The sequence below is a fragment of the Rattus norvegicus genome, chromosome 1 (genome assembly GCF_036323735.1).
Source record: "Rattus norvegicus strain BN/NHsdMcwi chromosome 1, GRCr8, whole genome shotgun sequence".
NCBI classification, from domain to species: domain Eukaryota; kingdom Metazoa; phylum Chordata; class Mammalia; order Rodentia; family Muridae; genus Rattus; species Rattus norvegicus.
This window is the reverse complement of record NC_086019.1, coordinates 148,959,689-148,984,024: the sequence shown is the minus strand read 5'-3', so window position 1 is coordinate 148,984,024 and position 24,336 is coordinate 148,959,689. Positions and strand designations below refer to the sequence as shown.

At 35.4% G+C, this 24,336-nt stretch overlaps 1 protein-coding gene across 2 annotated transcripts in view; it reads left to right on the top strand.

The window, feature by feature from the left end:
- The window catches only part of Vom2r42 (vomeronasal 2 receptor, 42), a 44,840-nt gene extending 22,258 nt beyond the window's left edge, over positions 1 to 22,582 (top strand). Inside the window, exons 3-6 of one of the 2 annotated variants that reach the window (XM_039090204.2) lie at positions 2,252 to 3,058; positions 3,771 to 3,998; positions 4,504 to 4,627; positions 21,312 to 22,582. In XM_039090204.2, the coding sequence (XP_038946132.1) occupies positions 2,252 to 3,058; positions 3,771 to 3,998; positions 4,504 to 4,627; positions 21,312 to 22,219 (2,067 nt within the window). In that variant the 3' untranslated portion in view covers positions 22,220 to 22,582. Of the gene's footprint in view, positions 1 to 2,190; positions 3,059 to 3,770; positions 3,999 to 4,503; positions 4,628 to 21,311 lie in introns of both variants that reach the window. The other variant, NM_001099511.1, reaches the window with a different exon arrangement.
- Positions 22,583 to 24,336: the final 1,754 nt, after the last annotated feature.

Sequence of the window (24,336 nt, the reverse complement as noted above, 5' to 3'; positions counted from 1 at the left end):
ATTCTTGTAAGCTTACAACTAAATAGGGTCTCACTTTCAAGTTCATTCTGACCTCTGCGTAGGTGGATCAACTCAACCCTATGGCCCAAACTCTTCCTGAAAGTCACTGATTGTATATGGCTTTATTTAGTTTCTCACTGGTGTGCTTTGCTTGAACTATCACTGCCAATTACTGACCAACATTGAACTGCATGAACTTACAAATTAACTCAACTCCATTCCACCGCGTTCTTTGCACCAAGTTTCAAAAGACTGGCATTGAACTCAACTGACAAAGTAGAACTCAGAAATCTTCATGCCTCTGATTCCTGAGTACCGGGATTAAAGGTGTGTACTATCACACCTGAACCTAAAGTTTTTCTATACTAGAAAATTGATTTACACTAGACTGACCTTGAACTAAGTGAACTGTTTGCCTCTGTCTCCTGCCATCAGAGGAATACTTATATCTCAGCAGGATACTATAGGCCTACAAGGTCTTTGGATCTGATCCTTAAGGGTAGTCATGTTGCTGGATTAAAAATCCTCTACAGATTTAATTTTCTGAGGCTAGTTGAAAGTAAGCAAATGAATTTGTCTATTTTGAGGGATAGAATTCAAAGCACAAATACACAGACATTTAGAGGCAAATGCCATTTCTTTAGCATGCATAGGATTTAAGAACAACAGAAATTTGATATGCTTCACTATCAGACTTAGCCTTTTCTGTACTTTATAAGACTTAAAAAATTATGTATAATTTTCATAATGGTACAGTTCCTAACATTCCCATTTTTATCACACTTTTTTAGACTAGAACTTTGTTATTTTTATTGATATTTTTATTTACATTTGAAATGTTATTGTTCTTTGAGAAAATAAACAAGATAGATAAACCCTTTAACCAAACTAACCAGAGGACACAGAAAGAATATCCAAATTAACAAAATCAGAAATGAAAAGGGAGACATAACAACAGAATCTGAGGAAATGAAAAAAATATATCACATCCTAGTACAAAAGCCTATATTTAAAAAAAATGGAAAATCTGGAGGAAATGGGCAATTTTCTAGAGAGATACAAGGTATCAAAGTTAAATCAGCAGCATGTAAACAATCAAAACAGTCCCATAACTCCTAAAGAAATAGAAGCAGTCATAAGTTTCCCAACCAAAATAAAGTCGAGGAACAGATAAGTTTAGTGGAGAATTCCATCAGACCTTCATAGAAAACCTAATAGCAATGCTGTCCATACTATTCCACAAAATAAGGACAGACAGAGCACTACCGAATTCCTTCTATGAAACTAAATTATGCTTATACCTAAACCACACAAAGACCCAACAATAAAATAGAAGTTCAGAACAATTTCCCTTTATGAATATCAATGAAAAATACTCAATAAAAATCTATACTTGTGAACAAAATCCAAGAAAGAACACATCAAAACAATCATCCAACATGATCAAGCAGACTTTGTCCCAGGGGTGCAGGGATGGATTCAATATATGGAAATCTGTCAACATAATCCACTGTATAAACAAACTCAAAGAACAAAAACCACATGAACATCTCATTAGAGGCTGAGAAGCCATTTAACAAAATTCAACATTCCTTCATTTTAAAAGTCTTGAAAAGATCAGGAATTCAAGGTCCATACCTAAACCTCATAAAAGCAATATGCAGCAAACCAGTAGCCAACATCAAACTAAAAGGAGAGAAATTTGAAGCAATCTCACTAAAATCAGGGTCTAGACAAGGCTATGTATCCCACTTTCTCCCTACTTATTCAATATAGTAATTGAGGTCCTAACCAGAGCAATTATCCTTGCTAGATTATGGTGGATATATTTTAATTGTTCTTTGTCATTATCTGATTGTAATAATCTGAAAAATTGTTCAAATAAAAACATATTTAGATGGTTATTCAGGCACCATTTTGACAACAAAAGGAGGTCAAACGGATAACAAATTGGAAGCAAAAGAAGTCAAAATATCACTATTTGCAGATGATATGATAGGATAATTAAGGGACTCAAAAATTCTACCAGAGAATTTCTACACTGGATAAACAACTTTAGCAAAGTGGGTGGATTAAAAAACTTAACTCGAGATCAGTAGCTTTCCTCTACTCTAAGTATAAATAGACTGAGAAAGAAAGGAAGGGAATGACACCTTTCACAATAGTCACAAATAACATAAAATAGGACAGTGAGACTAACACTTTGTATTCGAGATTTTTCATGTTATTTCTCACATTCTATGGCTTACAGCTTTACTATGGGCCATTTCACCCTCTCTTGAGCAGCCAAGAACTGTATCCATATCTTTACCAGATGGCTCCTAAGGACACATCTCTGGCACTGGCCATGGTTTCTTTGCTTGTCCATTTCAGCTGGAACTGGGTGGGAGCAGTTGTTTCAGATGATGACCCAGGTTATGAATTTATCTTGGAATTGAGAAGAGAAATGCAAAGGAACAGTGTGTGTTTAGCCTTTGTGAGTATCATCATTAGTGATGAAAAGTTATTTCTGAAAAGTATAAATATCTATTACAAGCAGATTACGATGTCATCAGCAAAAGTTGTTATCATTTATGGAGACAAAGACTCTCCTCTACAGTTGAACTTTAGACTATGGAATTTATTAGATATCCAAAGAATCTGGGTCACTACCTCACAGTGGGATATGATCATAAAAAATGGAAAATCCCTCCTTACTTCCTTCTATGGGACTCTCACTTTTTCACATCACTATTCTGAATTATCAGGTTTTAAAACATTTATCCAGACAGCATTCCCTTCAAACTACAGTGATGACATTTCCCTTGCTAGATTATGGTGGATGTATTTTAATTGTTCTTTGTCATTATCTGATTGTAACAATCTGCAAAATTGTTCAAATGAAAACATAGTTAGATGGTTATTCAGGCACCATTTTGAAATGTCTTTGAGTGATACCACTTATGACCTATATAATTCTGTGTATGCTGTGGCTCATACACTCCAACAGATGCTTGTGCAACAAGAAGATACATGGCACATAGATGATGGAAAAGAACTGGAATTTGACTCTTGGCAGGTAATTGCTATTCCACTACATATCACATGGAGTAATAGACTTAATTTTTCTGATGAATATTGTAGCCTTTAAGATTCTAAGTTCTTTTCTTTCAAATGCACCGATTGCTGTATTCCTTCACTGCTATCACTGTAAATCTTTTGTTTCTTAAACTCTAGTGCAGTCAACACTGAAACATCCACAGTTTTATTATTTGTTAATGTTAGTTTTCACCATAAATGTGTTTTAATATTTGAAACAAATATTGTGCTTTCTCATGAAATTCTTATTGGCAACAAGAAGGCGACTGGCCTTTTTAAATGATCAAGTAATTTATAATGTGTATAATGAGTAATTACCAAGTAACAATAATTCTGCCAATTTCTTGTTTAATGAGGACCTCAATTTCCTACTTTGTTTTCAGATAATACTATACAGAAAATGAGGTGGGTGAAGAATGTTTAACTACTCCAAGGCATGTTTCAGTTGTGCATATTTTAGAATACTAATTTCACTGAGAAGGAGGTATTTAGGAATTTTAATGTTATTGTACATATATATATATATATATATATATATATATATGTATAGTAATTTCCCCCTCTGTTATCAGACTACTTATAATTAAGACACATTATTAGGACAAGTTAATGAAAATCAGAGACAGATTAAACTTTATGTTTTCTTTCCTAATCTGTAGACATAGTTAAAACTAAATTAATAAATGTTTCAGATGGTCTCTTTCCTGAAAAATACCCAATTTATAAACCCTGCTGGAGACAAAGTGAACCTGAATCATAAAGAAAAACCGGATACAGAGTATGACATTCACTACACTATGGATTTTTGGCCAAATCTTGTATTTAAACTGAAAATGGAAACATTTTCCCAAAATCTGCAACATGGTCAACAATTGAATATGTTGAAAGAAATGATAGAGTGGATCACAGGCCATCAACAGGTTTGTTGGATTTACTTGTAAAACACTACATGCAACATAAGTACCCAGAATCTCAAGGTTGACTTGATCATACTCATAGGATACAGCATTTTAAAATTTATTTACAACCTCATTCCCTATATTCCTAGACTTGCTTTCAGGACAACTTATTTCCACTAGGAAAAGTATCTATCTTTATCTATCTATCTGTCTGTCTAGGTAGCTATCATCTATCTATCTATTTATCTATCTAGAATTTATAAATTTAGATTATATATGAACATATAAATGCACATATGTATATATAAGTCATGATATAATTATATAATTCAAAACAATTTTATAAATCACAATACAACTATAATTTTTGATCACAAAGTACAATAAGATATTTCTTCTTAATTTAATGCATTATGAAAACATCTTTTTCAGTTTTTCATTTCAACTTTTTCATTGTCTATGTCATTGTAACTACTTTCAGGTAGGTAAATGTTTTTATTTATAATTCATTTGTGATTTTCCTCAGTCTCCAACGTCAATTTGCAGTATTCCTTGCAGTCCAGGATTCAGAAAATCCCCTCAGCAGGGAAAGCCTGTGTGCTGTTTTGATTGTACACCCTGCCCAGAGGATGAAATTTCCAACATGACAAGTAAGTATTTAACTTACCAAAGGTTTAATTAGATTGACTAATTTCTCTCGTTTTTACATAGTTCATAGTGAGGAATTACCACAACTGTAAAGTTAAATCTCAACATAAAATAAAAAGAACCAGAAACTCTGACGATTGACTTAAAACTCTCCCAAGTTCTTTCAGTCCTTTCTCTAATAAAGATGGAGAAGAAAACTCTCCCAAATCCTGAACTACATTTTGATTCATTATTCTCAAAACATTGTACCTAGTACTTTCTTTTGGCAATTGCTTTAGAGTTCTAACAATCACTATAGCACTTCTCTTCAGTCTCAGAATCAGCAGGATGTAACATAGCACTATGTAATATACCTAAATTTAATCTTCTCTGAGATATGTGAGTTCCATATACTTATTTATCCAGTATACCACAAGCTTTAGGGCAAGATGTAGATGTTCAGAGATGCTGTACCCTCTTTGAAAAGCATGTAATTTATAGTGTGTCCTATCATAGATCATGCTGTCATTTCATGAATTGTATTTTCATTTGCACTCAATTCATAAATGAGTTTAGAAGGCAGATTAGAATTTTAAATCAAGGTTTTAGAATAATTTTGAAAAGAATTATGAAGTAAACATTTCATATTTAGAAGGATATATCTTCTTTGTGACAATGATCCTTTGATACATTGATACTGATGTCATTATTACTGCATCAAGTTATTGGAAGTTGGAAGTAATTTCTTTTGAAGTTATGGTGCATAAGTAAATAATAAATGTACATGTTCATTTAATCTACAGATCAACATCCTTTTGTTTCATATACTTTAAATTTAAGATGCATGTAGAATTCAGAGACAAAGCATTGAAATGATAAGAGCACAAGTGAATAGTAGATTAAATCAACTGCATGGAGAACTATCTAGAAAATATTGAAGAAAATTATGTTTTAAATATAATGGATTTTGAGTAATTGAAAAAAATATTGCCTCAGGAATTTTAAAATTTGATTGCTACTATTTGTATATTAAAAACTTGAAAATAAAATATTTGTAACAAGTAATAATTATAAATACTTGAAAATTAAAATATTTAACTATTTTTCCTAAGAAGTTAGATATCACTGCCTAGAAAAAAATAAGAAAAAATGATTTATGTAGTCTTTGGGTAGTGGCTTAGTCCCTGGAAGCTCTGGTTGGTTGGCATTGTTGTTCATATGGGTTCTCAATCCCCTTCAAGCTCTTTTAATCCTTTCTAATATTCCTTCAACAGGGGTCCTGTCCTCAGTTCAGTAGTAGAACCTCTTAAAGGACACCCATGTCTGATACCTGTCATCAAGCACTTCTTGGCATAAGCAATAGTGACTGGGTTTGGTAGCTGTATATGAGATGGAATCCCATATGGGGCAGTTGCTGGATGATCTTTTCTATAGTCCCTGTTCCAATCTTTGCCCCTGTATTTCCTCCCATGAGTATTTTGTTCTCCTTTCTAAAAAGGACTGAAGCATCCACATTTTGATCTTCTTTCTTCTTGACGTACATATGATCTGTGGTTTTTTCTTAAGTATTCCAAGTTTATGTTTTTCTTTCCTTTTCTGGAGCTTCCCTGTGTATTTTTAAATTCTTGGTATGAGAACTTTCTAATTTTTCTATGCAGACATTGCTATGAACCTTTCTCTTAGCACTGTTCTCATTGTGTCCCATAAGCTTTAATATGTTGTGCCTTCATTATCATTGAATTCTAGAAAAGTTTTTAGTACTTGATTTCGTTGATGTCGTGGAGATCATTGAGTAGACAGTCCTTTTTTCCATGCATGTTTACACTTTCTGGTGTTTCTGTGGTTGTTGAAGTACATCATTATTTCATGGTCATTTTATAAGGTACAATATAGTATTTCGATATTTTATACCTGTTGAAATTGGTTTTTGACTCATTATATGGTCAGTTTTGCAGTAGGATTCATGATGTCCTGAGAAGAAGATATATTTTTTTGTGTTTGGGTGAAATATTCTGTAGATCTTTGTTAAGTTCATTTGATTTACAATGTCTGATAGTTTCATCATTTTTCTGCTGCTTATCCTGTTGGATATGTCAAATATTGTGAATGGGATGTTAAAGTCTTCCACTACTAGGGTTTGCTGTTTGATGTGGCCTTTAAGCTTTATCAAATTATCCTTCACAAACATAGTTGCTTTTGAGTTTGTGGCATACATGTTTAGAATTAAGATAGCATCTAGGTAGATTCTTCCTTTGATGAGTATTAAGTTTCCTTTCTTCTTTGTTTCAATTAATTTTGGTTGAGAGTCTATTTTCTTAACTGTAGAATGGCTACTCTACTTTTCTCTTGTGACCTTTTGCTTGGAAAACATTTCTCCAGCCCTATACTCTAATATCTATCTTTATTGCTGAGATATGTTTCTAATGTGTAGTAGAATAATAGATTCTGTGTTTGCTTTCATCCTTTTAGCCAATGTTTCTTTATTGGATAATTGGGCCCATTATTCCATTGATGTTGAAAACTATTAATGAAAAATGATAGTTAATTTCTGTTATTTTAGTGATAACAGTATACTATGTGTGCATGTGCACATTCTTGTGTGTGCCTGTGTGTGCTCCCCTTGATTTTGCTGGTACAGAATTACCTTTTTTTTCTTGGATGTTACTATTCTCTTTGGAGTGGAATTTTCATTCTAGTATTTCTATAAGAATGCATTTGATGATATATAATATTTCAGTTTGCCTTGAAATATCACATTTTCTCTATCTATGATGATTGAGAGTGTTGTTATATATAGTAGTAGAACTGGGCATCTGTTGACATTTAGAGGTTGCAAGATATCCATGAAGGCTGGTATAGCTTTTAGAGTCTCTACTGAGAATTCATGTGACATGCTGCTAGGTCTGCCTTTGTTTGTTACCTGGCCTTTTTCTTTTGTCTCTTTTAATATACTTTTCTTTGTGTTGTAGACTTATGGGAAGATAACTTACTTCTAGTCCACTCTAATTTATTTTCTATAAGATTCTTGTATGTTTATAGGCAGCTCTTTGGTTGAGTTGGAAAAGTTTTCTTTTATAATTTTGTTGAAACTATCTCCTGGTCTATGGAACTAGAAGTTCACCTCATTTTTCCATGCATTATATTCCTAAATTAGGTTTTTTCTTCTTATCCCAGATTTCCTGGATTTTTTTCTGGGGGGTGGCATTAAGAATTTTTTAGATTTAATAGATTCTTTTACTGAGGTATAAATTTGCACTATTGTCTTTTCTATATCTAAGATTCTCTCTCCTATCGATCCTGTTGTGGATGCTTGCATCTGTTGTTCCTCTTCTCTTCCAAGGGTTTTTCATCTCTGGGATTACCTGTTTTTTTTTATTGTTCCTATTTCCATTTTCAGGTCTTAAACAGTTATATTTATTTCCTTCACCTATTTAATTTTATTTCCCCATACTACTTTAAGGGATTTCTTTGTTTCATCTTTAAAAGCCTCTACCTTTCGACTGTACTTTCCTGTATTTCATTAAAGGGCTCATTCATTTCCTCTTTAAAGGCCTCTATTATATTTACAAGATTGAATTTTTACTGATTATCTTGGGCATTGGTTATTTTAGATTCTTCAGTGCTTTATGCAGTAGTGTAGCTGTGCTGTGAAGAAATCATATTGCCCTGTTTTTTCTTCATTGTGTTGTTTCAAGGCCCTTTAATATCTGAATGATTTTAGTGCCTGAATGTTCTGTCAGAAAGGGGTATTTGGAGGAAGCCTAACCTCAGTGATACTTGCCAGGAACCTTCTGGCCTGGAGTGGGTTAAAATGGGATACAGAGTAGAACTCTGGTGTGACTTTAAAGACTGAAGGTCTCCACATATTCTAGCTCTCGAGCTACACTGAAATGTTCATGATAATATCTAAAGCATCCTAAACACTTTCTTTCTCTTTCTGAGGGTAAAAAGTGATGCTCTAACTTTCAGTCTGCTCACAGAAAGAAAAATGGACACTTTGAAAAGTGATTTTAGAGTTTATAATTAAATAGTCAAAATTTACTCTCTTGTAAAAAGGAAAAATTTGGATGAATGAAAAAGGTAGATAAGAAAAAATTCTTTGCACTCTTCTATTCGTTGGCAGTACTTATGAATTTTTCATAATACAGGATCACATTAAGAGTTCATCACAAGTTCACTCACTAAATCAAATAATAAATCAAATAAGATCCTTATAATAGTGAATGTTTTCATGAATATACACTAGGAATATTAATATGACTAAACATTCTTTAGCTTTCACAGCTACACAAGTTGATCAAATATTAAAAACTATAACTAAGTTATTAGTGGTTTTGTATTGATAAACCCAGTTGATAATTCATCTTCTGTCATAGAACCTATAATAAATCATCATTTCCCTTTTTATAACCTTTGGTTAATATTTTTACAATATCTGGGAATGTGTTCTGAGTAGGAGAATGTCTAGATATTTTATAAGAGGCAATTAACTGTTAATAAAATGGTAGACTAACAGAGTTGTCATTTCGGTTTTAACTATCAGAAAAGAACATAAGAGCAGTCCCACTATAAAAGAGCTTCATAAATACTCATATAGTTCTAGGAACTCTTATAAGATCATCATTAAAAATTAATGATAGCATCACTGCCAGATAGTAAATCTTCATAGTTCGGTAGAGATCTGCTCAAAAGCAATGGGCTAATACCTACTGATTGTTATATATTTAACAATAACCGGAAGAGCATATTAATAGCAAGAATATTTTTAAAAGGTTTTTCTCCAGAGCCTGCCTACCAGAGTTCATCATAGATAATAATTTAAGGCAAAGTCATTTCAGGACGATCACCTGCCAGATATTAGTTTGTAGGTTACTGGCAGATCCTGAGGCAGCAGGTCTCTGATGGGATTCCAGATCAGGAGGTCTGATGAAGGTGTCCAGAGAGTTGACAAGAAAATGAATGCCAACCAGGGATAGCAGAATGCTCAGGGCAGCTGGGAAAATAGGTGCATCAAGAGAATCTCTCCTGTATAGTTCCAGATCACTATGTCTTCTTCCTTAAAATAGATTTATTTAATTGCAAAAAAACTTAAGACACAGAAATATGAAACATTTAATTATTCTTTATACTTACACAGGTGTTGAAGGTAAATATCCATATAAATGTGCTTTCACATGATGTTAGGGGAATCATTTAGGAGAAAGCACTTTTGATGCCAATGACACTGGAAGAGTGATCTCATTTGGAGACAAAAGTCACAATAACTCTTTTTTTTTTCTTTTTCTTTCTTTTTTTTTTCGGAGCTGGGGACCAACTCCAGGGCCTTGTGCTTGCTAGGCAAGCTCTCTATTACTGAACTAAATGCCCAAGCCCACAATAACTCTTTAAAGGCTTTGATCCAAGGTCTAGTTTGCTTCTCTCTCTTTTTTTAATTTGTTATTTTTTTCATTATTTTAAAACTGGGTATTACTTGTTTACATTTCAAACATTCCCTTTCCTGGTTTCCTGTAAATCAGCCCCCTAATCCCTCCACCTCCCCTTCTATAAGAGTGTTCTCCACACCCACCCCACTTACCGCCCTTCCCCCAGCAATCCTTTACACTGGTGGTCCAACCTTTGCAGGACGAAGGGCTTCTACTTCCTTTAGTGTCCAACAAGGCAATCCTTTGATACATATGCAGTTGGAGCCATGAATCAGTTCATGTATACTTTTGGGACTGTTGTTTAGTCCCTGGGAGCTCTAGTTGGTTGGTATTGTTGTTCTTATGGAGTTGCAAGACCCTTCAGCTCTTTCAGTCCTTTCTCTAATTCCTCCAACGGGGGTCCGCTCTTACTTCAGAGGTTTGCTGTTAGTATTCACCTCTGTATTTGATATGTTCTGGATATGTTTCTGAGGAGAGATCTATATCTAGTTCCTGTCAGAATGCACTTCCTAGCTTCATCAATCTTATCTAGTTTGGTGGCTGTGTATGTATGGCCACATGTGGGGCTGTCTCTGAATGGCCATTTCTTCAGTGTCTGCTCTAAACTTTGCCTCTATATCCCCTCCTATGTAGATATTTATTTCCCATTTTAAGAAGGATTGAAGCATTCACATTTTGGTCATCCATTTTGAGCTTCCTGTGGTCGGTGCATTGAATCTTGTGTAATTTGAACTTTTGGGCTAATATCTACTTATCAGTGAGTGCATACCCTGTGTGTTTTCCTGTGATTTGGTTACCTCACTCAGGATGATATTTTCTATTTCGATTCATTTGCCTATGAATTTCATGAAGTCATTGTTTTTGAAGCCTGAGTAGTTCTCCATTGAGTAGATGTACCATATTTTCTGTATCCATTCCTATGTTGAAGGGCATCTGACTTCTTTCCAGCTTCTGGCTATTATAAATAAGGCTGCTATGAACATATGCATTTCATAAAGCCATTGTTTTGAAAGGTGAGTAGTACTCCATGGTGTAGATGTAACATATTTTTTAATCCATTCCTCTGCTGAAGGGGATCTGGGTTCTTTCCAGCTTCTGGCTATTATAAATAAGGCTGCTATGAACTTAGTGGAGCATGTGACTTTGTTTCATGTTGGAGCATCTTTTGGGTATATGCCTAGGAGAGGTATAGCTGAGTCCTCAGGCAGTGCGATGTACAATTTTCTGAAGAACCTTCAGACTGGTTTCCAGAGAGGTTTAACAGTTTTCAATACCACCAATAATGGAGCAGTTTTCCTCTCTCTCTACATTCTCACCAGCATCTGCTGTCACCTGAGCTTTTGATCTTAACCATTCTGACAGGCATGAGGTGGAATCTCAAGGTTGTTTTGATTTGCATTTCCCTGATGACTAAGGATGTTGAACATTTCTTTAGGTACTTTCCAGTCATTTGATATTCCTCAGCTGTGAACTCTTTGTTTAGCTCTGTACCCCATTTTTATAGGGTTATTTTTCTGGAATCGAACTTCTTGAGTTCCTCGTATATTTTGGATATTAGTCCTCTTTCACATGTAGGATTGGTAAAGATCTTTTCCCAATGTGTTGGTTCTCATTTTGTCCTAATAACAGTGTCCTTTGCCTTACAGAAGCTTTACAATTATATGAGGTCCCATTTTGTTGATTATTGATCTTAGAGAATAAGCCATTGGTGTTCATTTGAGGAAATTTACACCAGTACCCTTGTGTTTGAGAATTTTCCTCACATTTCTTCCATTAGTTTGAGCGTATCTGGTTTGATGTGGAGGTCCTTGATCCATTTGGACCTAAACTTTGTACTGGGTGATGAGAATGGGGCAATTTGCATTCTTCTACATGCTAACTTCCAGTTGCATCAGCACCATTTGTTGAAAATCCTATGTTTTTTCCATTGAATGGTTTTGGCACCTTTGTCAAAAATAAAATGACCATAGATGGGTAGGTTCATTTCTAAGTCTTCAATTCTATTCCACTGATCTATATGCCTGTCACTGTTTCAATACTATACAGGTATTAGCACTATTTCTCTGTAATACTGCTTGAGGTCAGGGATGGTGATTATTACAGTTCTTTTATTGTTGAAGATAGTTTTAGCTATTCTGGGTTTTTTGTTATCCCAAATGAATTTGCAAATTGTTCTTTCTAACTATATGAGAAATTGAATTGGAACTTTTTTGGAATTTTGATGGGGATTGCATTAAATCTGTAGATTGCTTTTGACAAAATGGCCATTACTATATTAATCCTGCCAACTCATGAGAATGGAAGATCTTTCCATCTTCTGAGATCTTCTTCAATTTCTTTCTTCAGAGATTTGAAGTTCATTTTTCTCATGCTTTCTTTATTGGAAATATTGTTTTATATTCATAGCCATCACTATGGCTAACAGACGATTTGTAAATGTTTACACCTAGTTGAATAGCACTTTGAAGTCCATTAACTTCTCAAACTGTCAGGCAGAAGGTTCCTAAGGAGTTTACAAGAGTAAGCTTAAAATGGAAACATCAGCTCATTAATGAAATATTTTGAAAATGTTTGACTTCATCTCTGTTGATGGCCATATAGAAAGGCTGGAAAGTCCAGTGTGTCATCTCTGAGTCACTTTTATTTATTATTAATGCAAAGTAATCACAGTCATTTAAATTTACATAGGCAGGAACAATAAAGTCACACTTAGTTTTCCAAGGCAAAGATTTCAATTTATTTTCCTCATTACAGGACCATGCTTTTGTGTATGCATAATGCATATATATATATATATATATATATGAATAGTATACAAATATATATTATATGTGATCATGTGATATATAATATACATTATGTATAACATATGTATGGAAAATATATTACCTATATATTGAATTACACAATACATGGGATATATTATAACTTTATGATTTTCTATACAACCTTATTATTTATATATAACATATACAGAATATGTATGCATGCATTTTATTCCAACATTATTATTTTTTAATTTTTGTTTCATTAGCTCAGTAGTGCTTTGCTTCTTCATAGCTTCTTAGATTTCTTTATGTTTCTATTTCTTTCTTTTACATTTTTTGTGAATCATCTTGTTCGTATTTGATAGAGGTTCATTGAATTTGTATGTTTCTCAGGATAGTATAAATACTTTAACTATAATCCTTCCAATCTATAAACGTGCATATTTATGTGCATTTATCATGGTTTGTGTTTTAAATACAGAAATTTTCATCATATTAACTAAATACAGGACTTTTATCTCTGTTTTGTCGCTACCAGGAATGAAATTAACCTCATGATTTCTTCCCAAGGAAATAAAAATTAGAAAATTATTGAGGTTTAATGTGTGTGGGTGAATGTATGTGTGTGTGTGCGTGTGTGTGTGTGTGTGTTAACCTGTATATACACGTGTTCATGTATATTAGCATGTGCGTATATCTGTATATACTGGTGCATTTTGCTGTTTACAGGTATCCACGGGTGTATGTGTATCTGCATAATTTTTTAGTATGTAGATGTACTTTTGCATTGTATGTAGCTGTGTGAATTTGTGTATGTGTGCATATGTTTGTGTAAATACATGTGTATGTACGTTTCATTTGTTTGTATATACATGTGGATATATATATATATATATGTGTGTATATATATACATATATATGTGTGTGTGTATGTATGGCTATGTATATTTGAATGTATGTGTGTATGTATGTATATATGTGTGTGCATGCCTGTGTCTACAAATTTGGTTGTGTCCTGAAAACTCCTAGTTCCTAGTTTTATTAGCTCAGTAGGTCACGCAGAGTTGGACCTGAGTCTGAAAATGTATTTTTTTTTCTGGACAGTTTTTGTTTGGTTGGTTTGATGTTTGAGACAGGGTCACTCTTTGTAGCCCTGGCTGTCCTAGAACTCACTCTCTAGACCAAGCTGAAATCAAACTCACAGTGATACTCCTGCCTCTGACTCCTGAATGCTGGGATTAAGTTATATGCTGCCATGCTCATCTCCTGAACAGCTTTGAATCATTCTGGAGTCTCAGGTAACCTAATCTAAAGGTGTAGGTAATGGTTTGCAGTTCTCCAGGCTTTGGCAGGCACATTTTTTTAAAAGGAAAGTTAGGTTAGATAGACTTGACTGTAGCCCCAGGCTAAGTTTCTATTTGCCACAATGCAAGCTGACTTCACATGAGGATTATCCCACCTCCACTTCAGGGCCACCACATGTAACATGTAATTTCATTCAATTTTCTGCTTTAGCCTCACATTACATAACACTAGCTGCATTAAATCAAATGCCATCATTAAACCACTGAACTGAGAACGGGACCCCTGTTGAAGGAATCAGAGAAAGGACTGAAGGAGCTTGAAGGGGCATGAGACCCCATATGAACAGCAATGCCAACCAACCAGAGCTTCCAGGGACTAAGCCACTACCCAAAGACTATACATGGACTGACCCTGGGCTCCAACCTCATTGGTAGCAATGAATAGCCTAGTAAGAGCACCGGTGGAAGGGGAGGCCCTTGATCCTGCCAACATTGAACCCCCAGTGAACGTGATTGTTGCGGGGAGGGCGGTAATGGGGGGACGATAGGGAGGGAAACACCCATAGAGAAGCAGGGAAGGGTTAGGGGGATGTTGGCCCGGACACTAGGAAAGGGAATGACAATCGAAATGTAAATAAGAAATACCCAAGTTAATAAAAAAAAAAAATCTGGTGATACAGTTCACCATAAACTCCTTAATGATAAAAAGGACATGTCTTTTAGCTGGCTTTTAAAGGAGTAATAGTTGCTGGTAGCATTTTCTGAGAAAACACATTCTCTAAGACTTGGAGTTTTTATTTTACAGATCTTTTACTTGCTTGGTTACCATCACACGAAGTTATGTTATATTATTTGTGACTATTATGAAGGGTCTCGTTTCCCTAATTTCTTCTCAGCCTGTTTATCCTTTGAGTAGAGGATGGGTACCGATTTGTTTGAGTTAATGTTATACTCAGCCACTTTGTTGAAGTTGTTTATCAGGCTTAGTAGTTCTCTAGTGGAACTTTCATGGACATTAAATTATACTATCATAGCATCTGCAAATAGTGATATTTTGATTTCTTCCTTTCTAATTTGTATTCCTTTTACCTCTTTCTGATGTCTGATTGCTCTGTCTAGGATATAAAGAACTATATTGATTAAGTAGGGAGAGAGTGGTGAGCCTTGTCTAGCTGTACAAGGCTAATACTATGTTTAGGTATGGTTCTTGAATTCCTAATCTTTCCAGGACTTTTATCATGAAGGGGTGTTGAATTTTGTCAAATGCTTTCTCAGCATCTAAAGAAATGATCATGTGGTTTTTATCTTTGAGTTTGTTTATATACTGGATTACGTTGATGGATTTCTGTATACTGAACCATCCATGCGTACCTAGGATGAAGGCTACTTGATCACGATTGATGATCATTTTGATGTGTTCTTGGATTTGGTTTACAAGAATTTTATTGAGTATTTTTTGCACTGACATTCATAAGGGAAGCTGGTCTAAAGATCTGTTTCTTTGTTGGGTCTTTTTGTAGTTTAGGTAGAAGAATAATTCAGGCTTCATAAAAGGAATTTGGTAGTTCTCTGTCTGTTTCTATTTTGTGAAATAGTATGGACAATATTAGTATCAGGTCTTCTATGAAGGTCTGATAGAACTCTGCACTAAACCCATCTGGTCCTAGGCTCTTTTTGGTTGCGAGACTTTTAATGTCTGCTTCTATTTCTTTAAGAGTTATGGGGTTGTTAAATGGTTTATCTGTTCTTGATTTATCTTTAGTACAAGGTATTTGTCTGGAAAATTGTCCATTTCCTCCATATATTCAAGTCTTCTTGAATATAGGCTTTTGTAGTAGGATATGACTTTTCAGAATTCTCCAATTCTATTCTTTTGTCTCCCTTTTCATTTCTGGTTTTGTTAATTTGAACATGCTCACTGTGCCCTCTCATTAGTCTGGCTAAAGTTTATTTATCTTGATGATTTTCTCAAAGAACCATCTCTTGCTTTCATTGATTCTTTGTACAGTCCTTTTTGTTTCTACTTGGTTGATTTTAGCCCTGAATTTTATAATTTCCTGCCTTCTACTCCTCTTGGGTGTATTAGTTTATTTTTGTCAAGAGCTTTTAGGTGTGCTATCAAGCTGTTGGTGTATGCTTTCTCCTGTTTCTTTCTGCAGGCACTCAGAGCTTTGAGTTCTCCTCTGAGCACAGTTTTCATTGTGTCCCATAAGTTTAGAAATGTTATACCTCCATTTTCATTAAATTCTAAGACGTCTTTAATTTCTTTACTGATTTCTTCCTTGACCAAGTTATCATTGAGTAGAGTGTTTTTCAACTTCCATGTATATGAGTGCCATTCTTTCCTTAATTTTGTTATTGAAGACTAGCCTTAGTCTTGGTGATCTGATAGGAGGCATGGGATTATTCCTATCTTCCTGTATCTGCTGAGGCCTCTTTTTTGACTGATTATATGGTCAATTTTTGAGAAGGTGCCATGAGGTTCTGAGAAGAAGGTGTATCATTTCCTTTTAGGATGAAATTTTTCTATAAATATCTGTTAAGTACATTTGGGTGAAAACTTTTGTTAGTTTATCTGTGTCTCTGTTTAATTTCTTTTTCCATGATCTGTCCATTGATGAGAATGGGGTATTTAAATCTTCTACTATTATTGTGTAAAGTGCAATGTGTGCTTTGAGCTTTAGTAATGTTTCTTTTCTGTATGTAGGTGCCCTTGTATTTGTAGCATAGATATTCAGTATTGAGAGTTCATCTTGATGGATTTTTCCTTTGATGAATATGAAGTGTCCTTCCTCATCTTTTTTGATGACTTTTGGTTGAAAGTTGATTTTTTTTTCGATATTGGAATGTCTGCTCCAGATTGCTTCTTTGGATCATTTGATTGGAAATTGTTTTTTCAGCCTTTTACTCTGAGGAAATATCTGTCTTTGTCTCTGAGGTATGTTTCCTGTATGCAGCAAATTGCTGGGTCCTCTTTACATATTCAGTCTGTTAATCTATTTCTTTTTATTGCGGAATTGAGTCCATTGATGTTGAGAGATACTAAGCAAGAGTAATGGTTGCCTCCTGGGTTTTTTTGTCTTTTTTTTTGTTTGTTTGTTTTTTGTTTGTTTTTTTTTTCGTATTTAGAGGTGGCATTATGTTTGTGTGTTTTTTCTCTTTTTGTTTTGTTGCAAAGAGATTACTTTCTTGCTTTTTCTATGGTGTAGTTTCCCTCATTGTGTTGGGCTTTTCCATCTATTACCCTTTGTAGGTTGGATTTGAAGAAAGATATTCTGTAAATTTGGTTTTATCACAGAATATCTTGGTTTCTCCCTCAATGTTAATTGAGAGTTTTGCCGAATATAGTACCCTGGGTTGACATTTGTCTTCTCTTACAGTATGTATGACATCAGTCCGGTATCTTCTGGCTTCATACTCTCTGGTGTGAAGTCTGGTGTAATTTATATGTTACTTAGCATTTTTCCCTTACTGCTTTTATATTTTCTTTGTTTTGTGCCTTTGGTATTTTGACTATTATGTGACTGGAGGAATTTCTTTTCTTGTCCAATCTTTTTGCAGTTCTGTAGGCTTCTTTTATGTTTATGGGCATCTCTTTCTTTAGGTTAGGCACGTTTTCTTCTATAATTTTCTTGAAGATATTTATTGGCCCTTTAAGTTGGGAATCTTCATTCACTTCTATACCTATTATCCTTAGGTTTGCTCTTCTCATTGTGTCCTGGATTTCCTGTATGTTCTGGGCAAGACCTTTTTCTGTTTTACATTATCTTTGACAGTTATGTCAATGTTTTATATGGTATCTTCTGCTCTTGACGTTCTCTCTTCCATCTCTTGTATTCTGTTGGTGATGCTTGTGTTTATGCCTCCTGATCTCTTCCCTAATTTTTCTATGTCCACGGTTGTCCCCCTTTGTACTTTCTTTCTTTTTTTTTCTATTTCTATTTCTAACTCCTGATGAATTTGTTCAATTCCTTCCCCTATTTGGTTGTGTTTTCCTGTAGTTCTTTAAAGGAATTTTGTATTTCCATTTTAACGGCTTCTACTTATTTACTTGTGTTGTCCTGTATTTCCTGTAAGATGTTATTTATTACCTTCTTAAAGTCCTCCATTGTCATGATACAATGTTATTTTGAATCTATATCTTGCTTTTCTGATGTGTTTGGATATCCATTGTTTACTTTGGTGGGAGAACTGGCCTCTGATAATTCCACATATTCTTGGTTTCTGTTGCTTTGTTTATTGTGCTTCTTCTTGCCATCAGGTTGTCTATGGTGCTAGCTTGTCTTGTAGTTTCTGATGGTGGCTTAACCATCCTGTAGGCCTGTTTTCCTGTTTTATTTCAGCCAGTTATGGCAACAGATTGTTCTGCTTTTAGGCATGTAGTAGCTCCTGGTGGCTGGCTTTCAACTCTCATCAAGGGCAGCAAATGGAACAGTCCTGCCCCTATTGCTTCTAGGTCCTTTGTGCATGGGGGCACAGATGGCACGAGGCCTTTTCCCCTTAAGTCAGGAACACGGGAAGAGAAAAGTATCCTCTGGTTGCTTAGGAGTGTCCTCACTTCTGAGGGTCTAGCTCTCCCCAACTCCCATGGGATTTAGGTACAGGGATCTGTCTGACCAGTTCAGTTCAGTTCAATCCTAGGCACAAACCTTAACCAGAGGTACAGGCTGCTGACTGCTCCTATATTCCTGTGTCCAGAGGCACTATGCAGTTTCCTCTTAGGCCAGGGGTGTGGGAAATGTGGGCAGAAGTGGCTGTCTGTCCTGCAGTCTCAGGGTTGTCCATACTTCTGGGTATGGTGTTCAGCTCTCTCTCCCATTGGATTTGGGAGCAGGGAACTGTGGGACAGGAACAGAAAACTTCCTGGCAAAGCCAGAAACTGGAAGTGCCCAATTCCACAGGACTTCTGCCTTTGGGTGTTCTGAGTCCACCAGGCAGATCACTTGGAGCAGAAAAGTTGCTTTACCTCTGTTCTCAGGCGTGTAGGCGCTCCTGGTGACTGGCTTTCAGCTCTCAGCGAGGGCAGCAACTTGAAGTGTCCTGCCCCTACTGCTCCTAGGTCCCTGTGTACTGGGGCCACAGATCGCACTAGGCATTTTCCTCTTGAGTCGGGAATGTGGGGAGAGACTAGTCTCCTCTGGTTTCTCAGCAGTGTCTGCACTTCTGAGTATCTAGAGCTCTTTCTGATTCTCATTTTAAACTTAAAAACTGTATTGTAGACTGGGAAAACAAGAAAGATTTTACATAATTTTATTGGTAATCAGAAGGATAAGAAGGGCAAAGACTCACCATTTCAGCTATTTCTCCAGGTCATTTTCTTCCAAGTATCTCATGAAGTGGTGCTTGGTAAACAAGACTACAAGCAGTACTTCAAATAAATCACTAATGGATTCAGTAATTTATAATAATTTGTCTTTTATTTCTTATTCTACTTTAATGTGAGAAAGTTTCCTTCCTTCAAGGAGTGAATTAGAAGTATTTGGATATCTAATCCTTAGTGCAGAATGGATTCTTTGATATCATTTTTTAAATTGATTAAATAATTTGGATCTTATATTTTGAGGAAAACTCTAATTTTGAATTTTAGTTGTCATGTGTAAGGCTTATATAACACAATATATTGTTTTTTTTCAAAATGACCAAATTTCTATGAATGTAATTAAACAATTTTGCATCAAAAATGTTTGTAAATATTTTGGAGAGCACTGAAAGCAAATACCTGTAAATTGGTAAAACTGATATGTACAATTTCTTACTAAAATTCATACATTTAATACTAATATTGATGTTTTAAAATGTAGAGATTTTAACTGAAAAAATTACTTAGGCAGTTTCTGGCTGGTTTTAATTCATATTCATGAACTCTTTTCTGAAATATATGGTGTTTACATACTCAATCAATTACAGAAATAATTTAGTGTATGGTTTTAGCTTATATCTGACAGATGAATCAAAATATACAATGAAGAAGCTGATTTTCTATTTTTGTATTTTGGGGTTTACAGAAATGTTAAAAATAAGAGGGTGCCTCTGTGATTTCCACTCAGAAATATATTTGGTCATAAAAATATCAATAGTCTATCATATTCTATTATTTTCCAGGAAGCTACTGAAATTTTCTTGAATATGCAAGATAAATAAAATCAAGATGTTTGCATAACTGTACAAAGACAATAGATTTTGAAAATTCTCCTCTAATTCTTTTTTGTTTGTTTGCTTTTTATGGTTTTGTTTTGTTTTAATCAATCATTGTATGAATTTACATTTAAAATGATATCCCTATTTCCAATCTTCCCTCCACAACCTCCCCTCCCACAACCCCTCTATCCCCTCTGCTTTGCCTCTTTGAGAGTGCTCCTCCACCCATTCAACCACTCCCACCTCATCCCTCTAGTATCCCCTTATGCTGGAGCATCAAGCCTCTCTCTCCACCCATTGATGTTCAAGAAGGTCATCCTCTGCTACACATGTAATTGGAGTTCTTTGTCCCTCCATGCATACACTGTGGTTGGTGGGTCAGTAACTTGGAGCTCTGGGTTGTCCACTTAGATGATATTGTTCATCTTATGGAGTTGCAATCCCCTTCAGCAGGGGATCGAGAATTGCTAGTAACCACTAGAAAGTCATATACTCCAAGGATTGAAAGATTTCCAGGAGCCAATGACAAATGACTTTAGCCAAAATATCCAACAAAGGGAAAATACAACCTGTACAGACCATTTCCCTTAGACAGGCATCGTCCCAAGATAAGAGATGCGGCCAGTCACCCTTCAAAATTTTTAATCCAGAAATATTCCTGTCCTAATGAAGGACAAGAACAAAAAAAGGAACAGAGATTAAAGGAAAGGCCATGCAGATATCATTCCCCCCACCCAGGGATCTATGCCATCTACAGAAACCAAACCCCCATATTATTGCTGATGCCAAGACATGCTTGCTGATTAGAGCTTAATATGACTGTGCCCTGAGATATTCTACCAGTACTTGACCAACACAGATATAGATACTACCAAGCATAGGACTGAACCCAGGGACACCAATGGAACAGCTAGGGAAATGGCTGAAAAAGCCATTAATTCATAAACAGCAACCAAATATAGTGTCTCACTTATCACAAAAGCTAAGGCCATCCTGACCATAAAATTCTGATGCATTAATATGTCATGTGAATAAAAAATAATTATTAAACCAATGCTATTTTTTCTGTCCCAGACATGAATCAATGTATCAAGTGTCTAGATGATGAGTATGCCAATCCTGGAGGAACTAACTGCTTCAAAAAACTTATTGCATTCCTGGGTTATGAAGATCCATTGGGAATGTCTCTGACTATCTTGGCTTTATGCTTCTCTGCTCTCACAGCTTTTGTATTTGGTATCTTTTTGAAACACCAAGAATCACCCACTGTCAAGGCCAATAACAGAACTCTCAGCTATGTTCTACTCACCTCCCTCATCTCTTGTTTTCTCTGTTCCTTGCTCTTCATTGGTCATCCCAACTTTGCCACATGTATCATGCAGCAGACCACATTTGCTGTTGTGTTCACTGTAGCTGCATCTACTGTATTGGCCAAAACAATTATTGTAATATTGGCCTTCAAGGTTACTAATACAAGTAGAAAAATGAGGTGGCTGCTGGTATCAGGGGCACCTAAATTCATCATTCCAATTTGCACAATGATTCAACTGATTCTCTGTGGAATTTGGCTGGGTACTTCTCCTCCATTTGTTGATGCTGATGGACATGTTGAAAAAGGCCACATTTTGATTTTCTGTAACAAAGGTTCAGTTCTTGCTTTCTATTGCATCCTGGGATACTTAGGCTCCATTGCCATTGGAAGTTTCACCCTTGCCTTCTTAGCCAGGAATCTGCCCAACACATTCAATGAAGCCAAGTACCTGACATTCAGTATGCTAGTATTTTGCAGTGTCTGGATCACCTTTCTTCCTGTCTATCATAGCACCAAGGGCAAGTCTATGGTGGCTGTGGAAGTTTTCTGTATATTGGCCTCTAGTGCAGGGCTGCTTTTTTGCATCTTTGCACCAAAGTGTTTCATTATTTTGTTAAGGCCTGAGAAAAAATCTTCTCAGAAGTTTCAGAATATACATTCTAAAATGTAAAACATTCATTAAATTTTACTGACACATTTGCTAGATCAAACATATTCACAAGGCTCCACCAACACTCCTAATTGACATCAAATTTTAGGTCCAAACATGTAATTTGTTACCAATAAACAAAGGAAAGGAGCACTATATATTAGAATTTAAAAACGTGACTTAAATCCTGGTTCTCATGAATCAAACTCCATGATGAGTCATTTCAATAACTGAATGCTGTATTTCTTTATGCTTATAGTTGAAGAATGTAAATGCTGGGAATGAGTTCTTGGTTTTATTGATTAATTTCTAATTTCACTTTTCTTCGAAAAATATCTATTGTGTATTATTCTTGTGCTCCATAATAAATAGTGATGAGCTAAATGTTTATGGATATTTGATAAATTAAGGGATGCTTTATTTTGGTATGAGAGACAGATACATTATAGAAGTATGGGTGATATAAAGAAAGATGTTTAACATAAGAAAATACATCTTCTTTCATTTTAAATCCTGGCAGTATGACAATGATCCACCAAATCATCCCCCATATGTGCAAATGTATTAATGTGAAGCATTAAAAGGACATTGTGAATAATTATAAAGCAACATTAAAAAGTTGAAAAACTAGTGTTTGGGGTGGATAATAGTTAACTTGTATGGGTTAAGAAATTGTATGTTTGATCGCATACTGTTTTCTAAAAGTCTCACCCAGAAATATAACCAGTACCATAGTGGAACAAGAATGAAATCACAAGACAAAGGGAGTAAATTATGAGTTGTTGAATGACCACTACAAGTATTAAGGAACACATTGCGAACAATAACATAAAAACAGAGCAGGTCATTTACAAAATGAAAATGATTTCATGGAGGTAATGAATGTAATTTTGATTACTTTCACGCACTTTTAGTTACTATAGTCTGAATAATAAAGATAAAGAATGTAGAATCCTAAATTTTCTAAAGTCTAATTAGCCTTTATGAGAAGAACTTTGTTCCTTCTTTTTCTTTCTATATTTTAGCAATAGTGTCTGATAGAGTTCTCCTCTACCAGGATTGAAGTGAGCATGGTTTTGTTACTTTAGTATATATCATTTCCAAAGGAAACAGAGACATCCTTATTCCCATTAGATTCTTTATTTTTTATCTACTCACTTCACATCCTGCTCACTACCAATCTCCCAGTCAAATACTACCACAATCTTTTGCCTATAAGCCCCTCCTCTTGTCTGATGAAGTGCTGCCCCCCCCTGAGTATGCTGTACCCTGGCACATCACGTCCTTTTGGGTCTAATACACTCAGGGTGATATTTTCTATTTCTGTGCATCTGCCTGCAAATTTCAGAATATCTTTTTTCTTAAGAGCTGAGCAGTATTGTATTGTATAAATGAACATTTTCTGTATCCACTCTACTCTCATGGGTGATCTGTTTTGGGTGCCACATATCAGCTGATGTAGACAACCATGTTGGAGGTCCAGTGTCTGAGCGATCTCCAGAGTCCAGGTAAAATTAAGAATGCTGGTCTTCCTACAAAACTTCCCTACTTCTCAGCTTCTTCGAGCTCAACAACAGAGGTCACCAGCTTCTGTTCTTTGGTTGAGTGAACATATCTGCATCTGTCTTTTTCAGCTGCTATTTGGGTCTTTCCAAAGGCAGTCATGATAGGTCCCATTTGTGAGCTCATCATAGCCTAAGTATGTGTCCGGCCTTGGGGTCTCCACTTGAGCTGGATCCCTTTGGGCCTCTTGCTGGACATTCTTTTCCTCAAGATCTTCACCTTTTCAATCCACACAATTCTTTCATACAGGAACAATTATGGTTTAGAGTTGTGACTGTGGGTTAGAAACCTCATCCCATACTTAATATCCTGTCTTTCTGCTGGAGATTGGCTCTACAATTCCCTCTCCCCACTGTAGGGCATTTCATCTAGGGTCTTTCCATTTGAGATCTGAGAGTCTCTCAACTTCCAGGTCTCTAGTACACTCTGGAGGGTCTTCTGAAACTCCTAAATACTGAGGTTGCCCGTTTCTATTCTTAATGCTGACCCTCAGGACTTCTGTCCTTTTCCCCACCCAATACCAGATCAGGTTCACCTCACTCTTTTTCCTGTCCCCTTTCCCCTTTCCCTACTGG